General features: G+C 33.7%; 2 protein-coding genes across 2 annotated transcripts; one reads left to right on the top strand and one right to left on the bottom strand.

Moving 5' to 3' along the window:
* The first annotated feature begins 4966 nt into the window (after positions 1 to 4966).
* Positions 4967 to 13659, top strand: LOC145037166 (uncharacterized). The gene is made up of 5 exons (XM_078985759.1): positions 4967 to 5606; positions 5710 to 5814; positions 5911 to 6261; positions 10596 to 10822; positions 13286 to 13659. Exons 1-5 carry the CDS (start codon positions 4994 to 4996, stop codon positions 13559 to 13561), a joined length of 1572 nt encoding a protein of 523 aa, XP_078841885.1. The 5' UTR covers positions 4967 to 4993; the 3' UTR covers positions 13562 to 13659.
* A 421-nt stretch (positions 13660 to 14080) lies between these two features.
* AAR3 (defective in cullin neddylation protein (DUF298)) lies at positions 14081 to 17052 on the bottom strand. Its single transcript, XM_078985758.1, has 8 exons — positions 16632 to 17052; positions 16133 to 16262; positions 15928 to 15979; positions 15725 to 15800; positions 15545 to 15627; positions 15332 to 15428; positions 15062 to 15190; positions 14081 to 14524 (listed from the first exon to the last, which is right to left on the bottom strand). Exons 1-8 carry the CDS (start codon positions 16690 to 16692, stop codon positions 14289 to 14291), a joined length of 864 nt encoding a protein of 287 aa, XP_078841884.1. The 5' UTR covers positions 16693 to 17052; the 3' UTR covers positions 14081 to 14288.
* Between the last annotated feature and the right edge of the window lie 2246 nt (positions 17053 to 19298).

The raw sequence follows: 19298 nt of genomic DNA, 5'->3' as shown, positions 1-19298 counted from the left end.
CTAAATTAATTCTTGATCAAAACTAATTAAATAATATTATTAATATATTAGAACTTATAATATATTAATAAACCATATGTGTTATTTTTCTCATTTAGTTTATCCAATTGCATGGTGCCATGCAACCCAAATGGATCATATCGGGTCGAGTCAAGTATTACTTAGAAATAGTTATGGACTTAGGCAACTTATCCAACAGTTTTCTCATTAAAATGGTGAGTTGTCTAGTTATTACACAATGTAAACCCTAATATACAAGGGCTAATTGAGTCGTTCGGTTTGACTTGTTGACTTTGTTTAACTTTGACTTGACCCGAAGTTAATTATTGTCACATTCCTGCTAACGGGGGGATGATGTGACAACACGAAATTTTCATTTGTACGAGCTCTACAGTCAAACACTTTAATTAAAAGTCAAATTCATTTATGCTAATTTTTAGCTCGGTTTAAAGTCCGTTTGGATATTTTTAAATATTTATTCTTCGAAAGAATAAACGAAAGGAAGTATACTGTAGGATTATTTTGTGCATCATTTGAGTCGCAAAACTCCATGAGTTTGGAGTTTTCGGCACAAAATAGGGTTAAGGCCGAAAACCCTAAAGGGTATATAAATGACACTTAGTCATTTTTATCATTTTTACCATTTCCAAGTCAAGAACAATTCTCTCTCAAGTATCATCCAAATATTTTTTCGAGATCTTCAAGATTGTAAGTGTTTCCTTCCTTGTTTAGTCGATACCTTCCTTTATCTAGTGATCTTACATGATTTCATCCATGAAATCAATCCGTTTTCTTAGATCTTCAAGTGTTCACCAAGAACACCAAGAACACACACTAGTGTTTTGGGCCGAAAACACCTTTCTTTGCTTCCATATTATAAATATCTATCCCTTATAATTATTATCTAGTAAGGATACTGGATTTAGAGCCTTGAAATCTTCATTTTCCCAAGAACAAAAGGGGTTTTTGGTTAGTGCATCTCCTTAAACCGAAAACCCTAAAGAAAGGTGCCTTTAAGACCTTAAGCCTTTCCTAATGCTTGGTATTGAGTCTAGAACACTTCTTTGATTGTTGAAAGCCCTTGGAAATCACCTTATGCATCAAAGATCATGAGTTTTCGGCCAACCATTTGGACCGAAAACCTCTTGGACCGAAAACCATATGGACGAAAACCACAAGAAACGTACCACTTGCACCGAAAACTCCCTTAAGTGGCTATACAAACCTTAGATGCAACTCTTGGTACTTTTAGCACTTGAATCAAAGTGTTTTTCCATATCCTATGGTGTCTTAACTTGGTTAATTAATTGTTAAATGACTAATTGGACACATATATGTGTTATTATATGATAAATAGGATTCGTGTGTGTGCTCAAGTCTTCACTTGACATTTAGCATCCTATAACATCCGTTCATCCAAACCAATCACTGCAGGTGAGTTCATACCCGTTAATCAACCTTTTAAATGATTTTAAATGCTTTTATAGGGTGGAATACAAGTTGAATATCACAGTTATTATATCAATCACATGTGATTAATAACTATCAAACATATGGATTTACTATACTTTCAAACTGTTTCTCTAAAAAAATGACTTCAAACTTCTTATCAAGCTCACTTTTATGTATCAAACCTTTTCGATTATAGCTATCAAACTTATATATTGTTAAAAGCATGTCTATTACATATATAGTTATATAAGTAAAGATCGAAGGACTTAGGACTGCCAACTCACTTTATTTCATGTTCCTTGTTTGGTTGTGGACTTAGAGTACCATGTTGTTTGTCTGAGTATCGTTGGATCCTTAGTTATATATTATGTACATATGTATAGATATAAAGAATTTTATCTTAGTTCAATACATTAAGTCATTCAAACGATTCTACTAGTAACTATAATAGGTATAATTAGGGATATACTACTCACTACTATTAGTTCAATGAAGCATACTAAGAGTCAGTTCATTCATGAGTCAATACTTACTATTATGAGAAACTATACAATGATATTATTATGAGAAACTATACAACGATACTATTATGAGAAACTATACAACGATACTATGATGAGAAACAATACCTTCACTACACTAGTACATATACAAGTATACTATAACATAAATGTGATCCACTGTATTGGGGCATGTCTTCACTGCCATGGCCTGATTTGTAACCAGAATCTCCTAGAGGGAGAGTGTGAGTTTGCGTATACATCTATACTGGATTGACTATCCTACACCTTGTTGCTAGCTACAGTGGAACCTGCAATTCTTCGGGTGCCAAATGTCATTACTTTCGACATCTTACATCGTCGTGTTTATAGTCGATAGCATGGTACAATTAATCACATAAAACCTTAATATAAATTCGGTTTAAGGTAGTTAGTACAACAGTAGTTACTATAATACAACACTACAGTACTACATAAATTTACCCCTCTACATTTATTTTATGATCACTTCACTTATACAATAATGTACAAACTATATTTTGATAATGATAGTTACAATTGGGAAAAACAAACACTTTTACAAAAAACAAACATACAAAATAGTCGTGTCTTGGTAGAAGACTACTTTTAATAGAAAATATAGGATTTTCTAGGAGTTACAAATATTTACAAAACATTAACATACTTTTACTACAAACATTTTGATACAAACAATAACACTAAAATACTTATGAACTCACCAGCTTTAAAGTTGACAAACTCTTTCAAAATAACTTGTATTCTCAAGACATCAGTAGACAGGTACCGATGTCAGCTTTTGAGAAAATGGAGCGCATTCAAGACTCGTCGTATGTTTTGAATTGCATTTTTGGTGTCTTATAAACTATACAGAACACACTGGTATTAAATTATATTATTAATGCAGTGGATGATGTTGTTTGCTTGTTTACTATTATCTGTGTTGTGATACTGTACATGACGTCCCCCACCACTGAACATTTCCTCCGTTCCGGTTTTGGGGTGTGACATCTTTGATTTGTGAGGATAAGTGGGAATGGATGGTCATAGTTAGCGCCTTCACTTTATTACCTGAGTACTCCTTCTGGCTGATGGCATCTGCAACCACATTGGCCTTGTCGGGATGGTAATGTATTTCACACTCGTAATCGCTAAGCAGCTCTACCCACCGCCGTTGTCTCATGTTCAACTCCTTCTAGTCGAAGATGTGTTGTAGGCTTTTATGGTCAATGAAGATCGTGCACTTGGTTCCGTAAAGGTAATGTCTCCATATTTTCAATGCGAAGACCACTGCTCCCAACTCCAGGTCGTAGGTTGTATAATTGACTTTGTGTGCCTTCAGCTGTCTTAAGGCATAAGCAATAACTTTTCATCGCTGCATATGCACACAGCTTAAGCCATGATTGGATGCATCACAGTAAACAACGAATTCCTCCGTCCCTTCGAGCAGAGACATGATAGGTACACTGCATAGGGCCTGCTTCAACGTCTGAAATACAGTGTCTTGTTTCTCACTCCAACAAAAGGGTATACCTTTATGTGTCAGAATGGTTAAAGGTTTGGCAATTCTAGAAATTTTTTGGATGAACCTGCGATAATAGCCAGCAAGACCCAAGAATTGAAGGATTTGTGTGGGCGTCTTCGATGTTGGCTAGTTCTCTATTGCTTTGATTTTGGATGGGTCCACGTGTATGCCTTCCTCACTTACCACGTGACCTAGGAAGGTTACTTTTCGAATCCAGAATTCGCACTCAGAGAATTTAGCGTATAGCCTCTCTGTCCTTAGAGTTTCCATCACTAATCTCAAATGTTGTGTGTGATCTTCCTCGCTTCTGGAATAAACAAGTATATCGTCGATGAATACGGTAATGAACTTGTCCAGGAAAGGACGGCACACCCGATTCATCAGGTCCATGAATATTGTCGGTGCGTTGGTTAGACCAAAGGGCATTACTACGAACTCGTAGTGACCATATCGAGTCTGGAATGTTGTTTTAGGAACATCACCCTCCTGGACTTGCAGCTGATGGTACCCTGATCTGAGGTCTATTTTGGAGAAATATTTGGCTCCATGAAGCTGGTCGAAAAGGTCATCGATCGAAAACCAAATGGCGGTAAAACCCTCCATAGAACCCGAAAACTTATATATACTTCGATGTGTAGCCTTGTGGAAACCCTCTTTTGATGATAAATAGGCATCACATATATGCTTGTTAAGTACTCTACTAGGAACCCATTGCTTAGTCACTATAACAATGGTCAGCTGATCTAGAAACAATCAGACTCTATAATTCAACACTTCGAACATTCACAGCAGGAGCTTTTTCAAAAGCCTTTTGGTTTAATAAATTCTTCAAAATGTTTGGTCATAATAATTGAAAAAGCTTCAACCAAAAGCATGTAAATGTGTAAGCTTGATTTGAAAACTGAGTAAAGAGAGGTTTTTCATTGCTATTTTAAGAAAATAAATGAAAAAAAAAAAAAAAAAAAAAAAAAACTTAAATCTCTTAGGTATTTACAATCTTTTAAATCATTTTATTAAAAACATAGTATTATTATTGTAACTAAGTTATAACATGTGGAAACGGAAACCACGGTTGGTATATTTAAATTTTTATATAAATAAAAAATTAATAAATGTAAAAAAAACCAAGATGTTGTTGATTGTAAATAATTATGAATTAATTTGTTAAACAAAATAAACATAATAATGTTATTAGGATATGATTTTGTATTTTTAAAATTTGAATTGAATTTGATTTGTTACCAAAAAAATCATAGAAAATATCATGTGTTAAAGAGTCATTCTAAAAAAAACTCACGTGTCATTTTTAAGTTTCGATAGATAATCATATCTAATATGTCAACTATTCATAAAACTATATATAAAAGAAGATAAAAAAAAAATTGTTTAAATGGTCAATTTTACATATCTTTCATATTTTAGATACATAATATTTTGGACAAACAAACCACTACTTTCTTTATATGTGTTTACTAAGGCTTGCGAGAGTCTTTTATTCATGGCTTTGCTTGCAAACTGTTGGCTTATTATTGAAGTCTTCTTGATCCCAGATGGATTTATGAAGTGGTTTTATCTAAGCTTCTATATCCATCCCTTCTTCCTCTTCTTCTGTCAAATTATCCTCTGGATCAAAACCCTAAAAACATGGATCCTTCTCATTAATCACTCTCTATTCTCACATGTCAATGGAGTCTTAATAATCATAACACGCTCGTTTTCAAGATTCAACCATTGCAACACCGAAGCACAAAGAGAAGAAGAAGAAGATGAAGATTTGTGGTATGAAGTTGGTGATTCTTTAAGCTCCTCAAACAATACTCATGAGTTCTTGCTTTTACGCCATGAGTGTAGTTCTCCTGAAATTACTAAAATAGCCTTTTGTGACGTTCACATCGAGTCTGTTGATCAAGAAACCATGTCTATATGTTCAAGTTCGGATCTTGATGATGAAAGCACAAGCTTTTCTGGTGCAAGTTCACCTATTAGTTCTTACTCTTTTGATACCCTTAGGGACATGGAGGTAATTTCAAACACCCCGTCATCTTCATGCACTTTACCAGAAGAAGATCAAGCAGACACTGACTACGATGGAGCCACACCGGAGTTAACAGGTGCAGTGTCACTCTCAACATGGTCTTAACGACGTCGTTAAATCCGTTTATTCCTGGTTTTCTGGTAAATACATAATCAGATAATATTCCCTCATATTTACAGCTTTTTTTAAACCTGATGAAGAAGAAGAAGATTCATTTTACAAATCTTACACTGAAAGAGTGAACTGGTTTGATCTTCTCAACCAAGAACGAACATGTGCACTTCGTGAGTTTCTTTTCTCATAATTTCACCATTAATTCAATTAATCCATCAATGAAATATTAATCTTTCTTGATATATATTTATTGATTAACGTTTTAGAGGCGCTTGTGGGGAATAATAAACGGCGTTTGAGTGGCGATGAAAGAATTTTAAAGAGCATGGAAAGTGATTTTGAGATGGTGTATGTGGCTCAATCATGTTTATCATGGGAAGCACTCCATGATCAATATAGAAAGCTTGAAGCTATTGCTGATTCCTGTGATCATGATACTTGTACATCGGATTATGGTGCATTGTGTAGTAGTACTTTGGTACTTAAATTTCAGAGGTTTCAGATTCTGCTAGAGAGGTTTATGGAGGATGAAAGGTCTGAAAATGGCAAAAGGTATTGGAATTTTAATCAGAGAAGGTCTTCACTTAAGAGCCTACTACTAGTTCCTCAAGTTTCAGGTACACTAAAACATTGTTTATTAATATTTTTAGCATTATTAAATGTGGTCAATGTTTTTTTCTTAAAAAAATGAGTGTATATGAAAAAAGTAATGGAAAAAAATATCAAGTTACATTTGAAAATGAAGAAAAATGAAGCCCGTTTTGATCCTAATCCGATCTAAACCCTTAATAATTACACGGGTTTGGAGTATAGTTTTTGATCCGTTTACCCGTTAACGACTCATACCCATTAACCATTTTATTAAATGGGTCGGGTATGAATCATCGCCGATCCGTTCCGTTTATAACCCGCTCCATACAAATTTTATAATTATACATTTATATTCTATAATGTATAAAGTTTATTTTAAATTCAAATCGAAAGTCCAAGGAGAAAATGCCAAAGACTAAATTGTTTTTACACAGGACTAGAGGACTCGAACTCAAACTTCTATACTTTTAGTCTTCTCTCAAGAATCCTGATGTCATTTCATTTATATTTCATCATGTAATCACCAATTTCATTTATAAATCAATAAAGTTATTTATCAACTGAAAAGAAAATTTACAATTGCTCTCTATCAATTCAATCGACAGTCAAAAACTACTCGGATAGTGTGTGCACTGTAATCTTTCCGAGCTCCTCTTTTGAAAACTGAGTACCTGAAACCAAAACTGAAACTGTAAGCACGAAGCTTAGTGAGCTCCCACAATCTACCACATACCATACAATAACATATAAGCACATATTGGGCCTTGCCCACTGCATCAGACCAAAGTCCGGAACTACTTGGGGCTTGCCCTTTGCGTCGGATCAAAGTCCGAAAACTGCATCGGACCGAAGTCCGGAACTAACCAGGGCCTTGCCCTCTGCATCGGACCGAAGTCTGGAACTAACTGAACATGGCATAGCATAAGCATAACATAGAACATAAACATATATATTGCATACTGCATCGGACCGTAGTCCGGAACACATAACACATAATCCTGCCTGAGCCACGAAGACATCAAACATACTACTACTGCTTCGGACCGAAGTCTGAAAACTATTACTAACTAAATGGGTCCGCATTGTAGTCATAGACCTGTTCCTACTGTAAGGAAATCTCACCTGAACTGCTGAACTCGGCCAATAACCCTTTGGCTGCTAACTGACAACTATCCGAAACGCTGCTCCTCTAGCTCCCTGAGCTACCAATACCAATAATAACACTTAGCCTAAATTGTCCTCCCAAGGTCAACTAAGTCAACTCTGGTCAAAGTCAACCTTCCAGTTGACCCGACTCGCCGAGTTGTTCTACCAACTCGCTGAGTCCATGCACTTCTATCTCAAAACAACCTCGACTCTACTCGTCGAGTCCGGAAATAACTCGACGAGTTCTCCTTCAACTAACACTTCGGGACCATCTTCAACCAACTCGCTGAGTTCATCCTTGAACTCGTCGAGTTCATCATCATCGCATGAATGTCTAGGCTTTGACTCACCGAGTTGTGTGAACAACTCTTCGAGTTCATCTTCATAACTAAGAAGATTGTCTTGGACTCGCCGAGTTCCTCATTGAACTCGTCAAGTGTTATGATCTTGATGATCATTATGGGTCCAGACTGACTGAATCCTCACTAACCCCACTCACTGGTCCGACTCATAGACAGAAGGGTTTAGGTTTACGACCCGACTCGCCAAGTCCTCCTTATGACATCTCTATTCTATCGATTACAATTCATTCTAACACCTCCAACCCATAGATCTGGACTCCAAATGCTAGCATTGCAGGTAAATTTGCTAACTTTACGTGCATGCAAGGTGTTATGAAGTTAGAACACCAAATCCAAGCTAATATGAAGGTCTAGGTTATGGAATGAGGCTATGGTTGGGTAAAGCTACCCCCTCAGAGCTCCTCAAGCTCAAAAATGCTCAGATCTCAAGTCCTTTTCGTCCGCGATGCTCAAAGTTCGGATTGCCCTTGGAAATGGTCCAAATGTGACAAAATATATGCTAGAAAGGGATCTAGATGATTAATAGTCAAGGCATAAGCTTTTTACCTCCAAATGGTCTAAAATGCTACTCCAACTCTGGATCTATATCTCCTTCTTGCACCACAAAGGTCCTTCTTCCTTCTCCAAGCTTCAATTCACTCACAAGGCAAGAAACTAGCTCAAGAATGAGGTTGGGTGGCTAGGGTTTCGAGTTCTGGACTATAGGGGGCGCAAATGAAGCCTATGGAAGATAATATGATGATTAAATATGGTACAAAGTCCCGGAATTAGGGTTTCCCAACTCAGACCAGACTCGCCGAGTCCACTCGCCGACTCGTCGATTCGGTCACTTAATCTTCCATAGGAGCCCGCTCCGACTCGTCGAGTTCTTCCTTAGACTCAACGAGTTGACTCCTTCGACTTAGGGCTTTTCTTTCCTTTCTTGGTCTTTCTGATTCTAGGTGTTACAATGCAGGTTTGTGGTCAGGTCTCATTGTCAAAGTATTGTTTGGGGATCGATACCAATGTTATTTTCGGTGGTGGTTGTTGTAGAAGATTTTGATTACCGATGGTGACTAGTGATGTTTGATATTTATCAAAATTTTAGGGGAAAGAGGGTCGGTGAATTTTTTTTATTTAATTAGATTTTTTATTAATTAAAAATGATCATATATATATATATATATATATATATATATATATATATATATATATATATATATATATAATAATAATAAATCAAAAAGATATTATAGTCATTTTATGTCTCGAAAGGATGAAACATGTAAACTTAAACTAACGAGATATGAAACGTGTAAGTTTAACCAAAATGATGGAGGATCCGAATTAATTTAATTATGTGTGATTACATTACTATATTATATGTTTGTTTATGTTCAATTATATTTGTTTGTTTATATTCGTTTAGCATGTTCACTAACATGGATAATGTAATTTGTTAAACGAATGAACAGAAACAATAAAACTCCTTTGTTTATCCATTCGTGTATGTTCGTTTGTTTGACTAACTTAAACGAACAAACATGAACAAGCCTCGTTCGTGTTCGTTCGGTTCATTTACAGTCCTATCTAAAACTAGCTAATAAGTTAACTTACTTTTCGAGTTTTTTTAGATTGTTATGTTTAACAGATTAAAAAGTATTTATAGGTTGGTTTTTTTTTAATTATTTAGACTAGCTTTTTATGAGTTTTTTTTTTATTTTTCAAATATAGCATTAATTATTTTTAAAAAACATATTCTTTTAAATATCATTTTATATCATTTTACATCTTTCAGCTAGTTTTATAAAACGTAATTTTTATCACCTGACTTTTTATATAACAACTAGCTTTCAAGTTTTTCAGTTAGTATGTAAAAAATAATCAAAGTCTTTGTTTTTTACAAACATATTAATGAGTTTTAATGGTGATCATTTGTTATGAACACTTTGAAAAACAGAGTTTGACCGAAGTTTAAATTTCACTAGAAAAAAAATTAGTACATAAATAATTGTCCAAATTCCATAGAAACCATATAATTTGTTTTTTTTTAAACCACAAAATTTTCTAGTCTAACCGCTCTATGCTTTTTCCAATACTGAATTGCAAAACGGAAGAATATGTGTTTTGCTTAAAAATAGTATTTTTATTAAATATTCAAAGTTTTATTGGTTAAATCATTAAAAAGGAGTTTCTTCCAATGGTAAATCTAATAAATTCCGTGATAGTGGTTTTTATGTAGTGGTTTGGTAGAAAAGAAATAAACTTAGTTGAATCAAAAAATTTGATGATTAAAAGAAAAACGTCAAAATATAATGGATTTATGAAACTTTATTGCCAACTTACTATTAGTTTTTTCATTGTAAGTTATGACTCCAAAATCTATAAATGTTGTTTTAAAAAAAAAAATAGTTTTGTAAGTTATGACTTCAAGATCTATAAATATTGTTTTAAAAAAAAAATAGTTTTGTCATTTAAAAAAGGATTGCAGTATAGCTTGTTGCCGTCTACCCGTAACGTCTATATAAAGCTTTCTTATGAATTTGTTTTATACAATGAAAGATAAAAGTTATAGATTGTAAGTTGATTTTATAGGGGTTACAGGGTCACTTTACTAGTTTGGATTTTGGGCTTTACAAAGGCTTCTTATTCGAGTTGTTAGTTTGTTGTTCTATTATAAACTATAAAGTGTGCATGGTTGATGGTTTGAACAAAAAAAAAATTAAGTTAGTTAGACGTTTTTACATCTACGGATTTTCTTTTTTCCAGATTTGGGTATTATATTATATCTTAACATAAGGGATAAGGGTACTTTTATCAAATATGTTGGTGCCTTTTGTTTAATAAAAATCGAATGTTTTGTGCATTTTAAGAAAAAGCAAACCACAAGAAAGAAGAAAGGAACGGAGAGCTAATGATGAGGGCGACTGACGTGTTGAAAACCATAGAGAAATGCATGAAGACATTCAAGTCATTTATCGAAGTAGACAAGAAGAAACCTTGGTGGAGAACAAGTAACCATCTTTCATGGACTCGTTCACCATTAGAAGACCCACGAGACTTCAATCTCTTGCATGATCTTACACGTACATTGCGACAGGTGATCATTCTTACTCAACATAAACACTCGTTATAAATAAACCCATATAGATTACTTAATTTACAAGTATATTACAGGAGCTATAAATAAGGTATAGTGGCCTTCTACAATCAACTGAAACTGAAACTCCCACGCAACTCACTAAATGACTTAAAATTTGATATAATTGGTGATCTCAAACTCATATGGACGATCTATAGCGATAACGCTTGGTAGTGGCGGAACCAGAAATTTTGATATAGAAGTACAAATATTGTTAATATATATGATATGTAGTTATAAAATATCGGGGTATAATAACATGAAAAATGTTTATAAATAATATATTTTATATATATAAAATAGTTTTTGGGAGGTACTGTAGTACCCTCAACGCCCCATCTAGCTCCGCCACTACGGTTCGGTCTTAACGCAGTTCTGTTTTTTTGGAAAATATCTCATTTTTTGGTGATATGGTAATGTGGTCTTTACGTGCGCCTTTTTCGGTTTGGAATCGGGTTTTTTAAGGTTTGGTTCCCATTTTCAATTTTTTATAATCTGAATATGTTTTCAAACCTACATTTATTTTAATCAGATTTAATCATGTTATAATATTTTCTCATTTATAAAAGAGAGATCTCCAATAAAGTTATAATATTTTGGGTTAGTTTAGGGTTTAATTACAAAATTTATTTTTTAAACATAAAAGTTCTGATTATCTAACTTTATACACTAATCTGTCATTTTTTGTTGGAAAAAAAATAATAATGATTGTTTAGTTTTTTTGGGAAAGAGCCGAAGCTCAGCAAACTAATAAAGACTGTTTAGTTAATTTGGATAAAATATAAAATAATTGATATTTTTCTGTTAAAAAATAAATGTTAAGATTAAACTCTAGACTATTGGAACTTTATGGTTTCCCTTTGTAAAACAAGCATTATATTTAAGGTTTAAAGCTTTATATTTATATTAACTATTAAGTTTAATATTTTAAATATTTTATTGAATGGTTGTTATTGAATGGTTGTTCATACATATATTTCATTTTGATGTTAGTTTTTGTATTTTTACCGATGGATAAAAATATTATGTTAGATATATAGGTTGTAAGCAGGAGTCGATTAATTTCATAAATAGAGAAGTTTGGTTGGAGCTGGATAATTTTATAAATATCCGAGTTATACCCTTATATATATATATATATATATATATATATATATATATATATATATATATATATATATATATATATATATATATATATATATAGAGAGAGAGAGAGAGAGAGAGAGAGGTGATGGTTGAGTAAGTGTTAACTTAAAAATGGATATTGTTGTATTTATTTTGCCAAACCCTCGTCGAGTAGCATCCATTTGTACTTGTTTATCTTTATCGTTTTAGTTATGGTTCTCTTTATCCTTTCCTTTCATATTGTTTTCTTTCTTGTAAAAAATGTGTGGAAAAAAAAAATAGTTTCACATTTATTCACACATTTGTTACAACAAAGAAAACAATCAATAGAAACATAAAAGGAAAAGATAAAAATAAACAAGTACAAATGAAAACTACTCATAATTCCCTTCATTTGCAAACAAAGCACCATAATTTTTGCAACGTGGTTTCTGCATCCCACAACAATCAACTCAAAAGTCGGGATTTAGGCAAAACAGATACAACAATATCATTAAGAATTTGCAGCCAAATATTTAAAACTGTTTTCTTGTAAATGTGATAACATCAACCCAACCACCACCTATTTATACTACATGCATATGGGTATTTCATACTCGCATTTATGAACCACCCAACTCTTACTTAACTACATTTATGAAATCATTCAACAGTCTAACTTGTTTATTTGTGAAATTAACTAAGTCCTACTTACAATTTATCCAACATAACTTTTATTGATTGATAAAAATACAAAAACCAACTTCAAAATGAAACATATGTGTGAACAAACTTTCAATAATATATTTAAAATATATGTAGTGAATTATGAAATTTAAACTTAATATAAAGTTTAAATCTTAATTATAAGTCTTGTTGATTATTATACATGATTAAATCTAATTAAAATAAATGTGGGGTTGAAACCATAATCAGATAGAAAAAACAGAAAAAACAAAAATAGGATTAAAAAAAAATGGAACCGAAATACCTCAAATCCGAACCAAGAAAAGGCGTTGGCAAAGACCGCAAGATTGGTCTAAAAAAGACCGGACCACATTAATACCAGACGGAAAAAAATACATTTCTGAAAAAAAAAAACCAGACTGTTTAGAGACAGATCTGAGACCATCAATGTGTAGGTCTAATTAAAACTCACATTGTGGCGTGCAAGTGTCCGACATAAGAGCTCAATATCCAAGAGCAATCCACATTTGAATTGAAATTCTCATCAACCCCATGTTGCTGGCTTAGGAGCCTAATCTATGTTTGATATAGAGATGAATTAATTTGAGCTGTTTTTTTTTTTTATAGAAAGAGTTGTGGATGAAGAATTTAAAGGGAAAAAAGAGATGTTGGTTGAGAAACAAATGTTGGTTGAGAAACAAAGTGACAGATTTAGAAGATTCTCAGAAGAAAGACATGATGTTTGCCATGATCGAGTTGAAGCTTGTGTCACGAGTACTCATGATGTCACTTATATCCACTCCTCAACTCCATTGGTGCCAACACAAGCTCAATACCATATATCTCAACAATGGCAAAATCGCAAGATCATGCTCTGGTCCTTTGCTATTTCCCCCTTCTTGAATGCTACATCTAATATAAATGTATGTATAGCTTTCATGTTTCTTGCTTTAAAACTCTTTCGTGCATATAATTAAACACCAAAAGGCAAGCATTTGTTCTGTTGTTGTTTACAATACTTTTTGGGGCATTTATATTTAATCAAACACCTAAAAGGCAACCATTTGTTCTTTGTTGTTTTCAATTTATAGTGTTCTTTCTACCTTCAAAAACTCCTTTCAAGCAATTCCTTCCACAAAACATAAACGGCATCAATTTATTCTTAATATAATTTTAGGCATTACATCAAATACTTAAATGACATTAATTTGTTCTTTAAGACTCCTTTTGAGGTATTGAAACGCATCATAATCCATCAATTTGTTATTTAAAAAAAAAAAAAAAACATTATTCGAGGTATTTCATCAAACACCATAATGTTTATCTATCTGTTCACAAAGCTGTTTGAGACATTTCATCAAACACGTGGACAACATTCATCAGCCCAATATAACATTACTTATCACACGACTTTAAACGATCTTACCACATAAATGGTGTGATTTTCTTATTCCATTTATCAATCACACAATACACTTTAAACCATCGCCTACCCCAAAAAGAAAGTCAAAAATATGAAAAATCGGGGATACGAACGAAATATATATGAATTCACACACACACACATACACACATAGAGCTAAAACACAAAAAAGAAAAAAAAAAAAAAAAAAAAAAAAAAAAAAAAGAGTTATAATGTAAACGGAACCCTGGTTTCACGATCAAACTGCAAACAAGAAAGACCAGAGAAAAGTTCTGCAAAACCTTTTGAAAGGCTGCCCTCCACAGCACACGATGGGCTACTACTACTCATTCCACATCCCTCCCGAAAATCAGTTTGCCTTCTTTTTGAATTCAAAATTGTATTACAATCCCTATATTCTTCCTCACCCAATTTCCTCTTCACCCCAGGAAGAATTTTCAATCCTTCAAAAAAATGTGTCCAAATATTGTCATTGTCAGTCCACTACCATACATTCCTAAATAATTATTTGTACCAAACTCTCAGTCCTAAAAAAAGTGTATTGTACCGGACTGACACTCTAGATCAGTCCTAAAAAAGTGTATTGTACCGGACTGATAATCTGGATCAGTCCTAAAAAAGTGTATTGTACCGGACTAACAGTCTGGATCAGTCCTAAAAAAATGTATTGTACCGGACTGATAGTCTGGATCAGTCCTAAAAAAGTGTATTGTACTGGACTGATAGTCTGGATCAGTCCTAAAAAAGTGTATTGTACCAGACTGATGGTCTGGATCAGTCCTAAAAAAGTGTATTGTACCGGACTGATAGTCTGGATCAATCGTAAAAAAGTGTATTGTACCGGACTGTTCAATCCAAAAAAAGTGTATTGTACCGGACCGATGGTCTGGATTAGTCCAAAAAAAGTGCATTGTACCGGACTGACAGTCTGGATCAGTCGTAAAAAAGTGTATTGTACCGGAGTATCTGTATGCACATACCAGGGAGAGAATCAACAATTGGTTCGGTTTCTAGGTCACCACAACTGCAAGAGAAATTTCGAGCATCTTCAGATCCATTTATGATATACATATGCTCCACAAACTCATCAATCAAAACAGGCCAAGCTCCTGACACATACAAATACAAAAGAGGACATTAGACATATAAAGAAAAATTATTCAAAAAATTGGAATATCTTTTAATCATCATTTTTTTATATAATTTGTAAGCACTTGGAAAAAATGACTTAATGGAGAAAGTTATAGTGCCTTCAGGATCATATCCTTCAAGATTTTCATGTACACATCTGCTAAATGCCAAAACTTGTCGCCATGTGTCCTCTGAGATATTGTGCCTCTGATTTTTCTACAATTAAACTTACAAAATTAGTTGATTCGAAATATACGACATGAAAAATACCAAATTCATGTCTAGAAAGATGTAAACAACCAAATAACCAAATTGTTATTAACTAAAAGCACCTCAACAAAACTGCACCATTGATTGAGTAATCGGAACCTTCCGGATAAAACTAATTTCCATGCAATGATTGCTCTGCTTACAGCTGAGAAAAGTTCACAGAAAAAAAAATCTAAAAAAGTGGTTTAAAGAAGTAGCATGAAATAATTCATTATCCATATTTTCTAGATATGCAAACTTACTTATGCTTCTTTGACCATTTTCTCGGCATATGAAGAACATAAAGTTATAGAAACGTGAGAATTCACATGAGTCTACCTACACGTATTAAAAAAAAAAAAAAAAAAAAAAAAAAAAAAAAAAAAAAAGTATTCATTGGTAACATATAATATTATAACACACACATATAAATATATATTGAAAAAAAAATTTGTTCAAATCTCACCATCAAATCAAGCCTTGACATAAGCATAGGAATTTCTTCAAGTATTGGCATTCTGTTATCAAAGAAAGTAAGAAACACAACTTTTTGTCTACTCTTGACTCAAAAAATCCATGAGATGAAAGTAATAGGAATAATAATAACTACTTACCATGAACATAATATCATATATCAGGAAAGAAAAGAAAGAAGAAACACATATAAATACCTTTTGTCCACTCTTGATTCAACTAGTTGTAGGAGCTGGGATAATGCATCTCTGTATAGTTTGGCTTTCTTTGACTCATTGGCTGGTCTGTAACCATCTTCTCCAAAGGCATATGCCTCTGATGTGATTTCTGGAAAAGAAAGCCAATGGAAGAATTAAAGGGTGTTTGGTTGTGTGTTATTTAACTGATTGAAATTGAATCATCAGAATCGCATAGCCTGTGGATTAAAACGCGGAATAGTTAAGTAATTTCAGGATCGAAAGGGTTAAAGCGAATCCATGAACATCATTCCAAGTTTAATGTACTTGATTACTGAATCTACTTTTAATCTTTAACCAGCTGAAATTCTGGATGATGTTAGATGTCAGGAGATAGGAGAAACATTGTTTTTCTTTCATACGCATCATTCACAAGGTAACAAATCAAAAAAACCCATCGCTGAATCAAGGAAATGATTGTGGTTTCAGAATAAAGTAAAAAAATTTGATCGGAGGTTACCGCAATAGCGCCGGTAAATCTCGAATATGTCTAGCCGATTTGAAAAGGATGAAGAATCCATCGTCGCTACGGAGGTTGACGAAGAAAGAGGAGATTCTGGTTTCGGGATTCGTTGAAAAACGAAACCCTAGACCATCGATTCCTCAAAAACGGATCACTCTGTCTTCTAGTTCCTAAATTGAGGAGATTCCAGTACGTTTCTGCGTATGGGTCCGATTGGTGGGGATCAGGGATGTGATTTATGCCTCGATCCCCAAAATCTTGATTCAACAGTTCTATCCCAAATTATCATTCGAAAGGTATTTTCAAGCATTAAATAATCTGTACCTCAGATTCCGTAAATCAATTTAGGGTTACAGAGAAATTTCTAAATTGGGAATAGAAACAACTGCTCCCTCCCCCAAATTGGTTTTCCGATTTCGTGTACGTCATTCGTAAGTTAATAATACGATTTTAAATACGTTCATTTTTTTGGAGTTAAAATAACTGAAAAGACACATAAATTTAGATTATATTAAAAAGAAAAAAGTGAAATTAGTAATGACGTGGCATAAAAAAATATAAGGCAAAAACGAAATCGAAAAAATCTAGGGTTCGAATAACATATCCTTTTTGTCTCCTTAGATAAATGCTCGAAATCTTTCGTGAAAGCAACTGCAACTCAAGTGTTAGTGCTAAGGGTGTCAATCGTATCGTTTTGGGTTAGCGGTTAGAATGAATCAACCTATATAATTATCCATGTTATGGGTTGGCGGGTTAGAAACATTAACTTTGATACGTTCTGTTTAATTATACGGGTTCATGGGTTTGTGGGTTAGATTCGAGTTTACAGTTTGGTGTGTTGTTAGATTAACCCAAGAACCCATAAATCATTTGTGTAATGATGAGAACCGGTCATATTCACATAACTTAAATTTAATATCCTATACAGTGAATCTTCTCATATGATGGTCATGGGTTCAAATCTTCGCATGCTCATTTGAGGGTGACCACAAGGGGGTTATGCAACATAGCTTGCAAATGCAAGGCATAGCCCTATCAAAGATACCCGATACCCAAATTACTCTTCCGACTTTTTCATGTATTTGGTATCAGGTAATTAGGTAGCCCGATTTTTTTCAGGTCGGCCCGATTTTTTCATTCCATTTTTTTGGATTCACACAGAAACTTAAGAATCGTACTGAAATAAGAAAAGAAAGACTATGTTCTTGAGGATCTACTTCCCGAGGAACCAAATACTACTCCTAAGGTTGCACATGATTTTTCGATTAAGCATTCTGATGACTCAATCAATGTTGCATGCCTTATACTTGCCACCATGATCCCATATCTTCATAGAGATTTGGAGCATCATGATGCTTATGACATGACCGAACATCTAAAAGAAACGGTTGGTCAGCAAGAAAGGACCAAGATATTCGAAATTATTTGATCCCTTCATAGTTACAGAATGGAGGAAACTTGTATTATGAGCACACATGTTCTAAAATTAAGAGTTATATGGATCACTTGGAGAGATTGGGCTTTCCTTGTCCACATAACTTTTCAACAAGTTTAATATGAACTCATTGCACAAATCTTATGATACCTTCATAATGAACTATAATATGAATGATTAGGATAAATTTATCTCGGAGTTACATTCAATGATGAAACTACTGCGAAGAACATTCCTAAAAAATCCCTAAAATGTTCATGATTCGGGAAGGGGAAATCAAGAATAACAGAGGCAAGAACTTAAAGGGTGTTACAAAATTAGATGAAACTTGTCAAGCATCAAAATAGATCTGATTCCACTTGTCAAGCACTGATAACTCTTGTTAAGAATTAATACGTATAACACACAAAACTAAAAGCACACAAAGACATAATATTTACGTGGTTCGGTCAAGGTGACCTACATCCACGGGCAAGAGGGGAGTATTCTTTATTCACAAAGTTCTAAAATAGATATTACAAGTACAACTCAATAGAGATTCGACCTACTCACTAAGGATACAAAATACACTTACAAATGACTTAGCAGACATTCTTATTTAAAGTGTAGGATCATACCTAAAACCTCAATGGTACAAGCCTATTGGCCCATAGGCCCATGAACGGTGTCAACAAATCACAATCCCGTAATACAATAGCTTTTGGAACATTCATTCATGATATACATTGCATGAGCATCAAGAACACACATGATAGAGCATCATGATCTATAGTGGTTCATCATGATGCAAGAAGTGGTACATCAAGATCACCATGGCTTTTTAACCATCGTGGTGGCACATCAAGAAATAATCCTTAAGCATCTTTAACTTCTTAGCATCATTGTGTTGGGTTTTCTATGCATCAAATACACTTAAACTAGGTAGCTGAAAAAATAATCTATGGTATACCTAAGTATACATTAACCCTAGGATCTAGGTTTCATACCAATTATTGTTACCATGTAAAACATAAAAACATAAAGAAGAAAAGCATACCTCTTATATAGCTCTTGATATTCATGCTTGAGATCTTGTCCTCCTCGAAGTTGCTTGGATTAGAAGATCCAAAACAAAATCCCTCTAATAGTATCATACCCAATAACACCAAATAATGGAATACAAATAAGTAGGAGAAGGGTGATTTCACAAACCCTAATAGGGTTTGAAAACATCCATATGGGGGGAGGAA

Source organism: Lactuca saligna, chromosome 3 (assembly GCF_052625555.1).
Source record: "Lactuca saligna cultivar CGN05327 chromosome 3, ASM5262555v1, whole genome shotgun sequence".
Lineage (NCBI taxonomy): Eukaryota > Viridiplantae > Streptophyta > Magnoliopsida > Asterales > Asteraceae > Lactuca > Lactuca saligna.
This window is presented reverse-complemented; position numbering and strand designations above follow the sequence as displayed.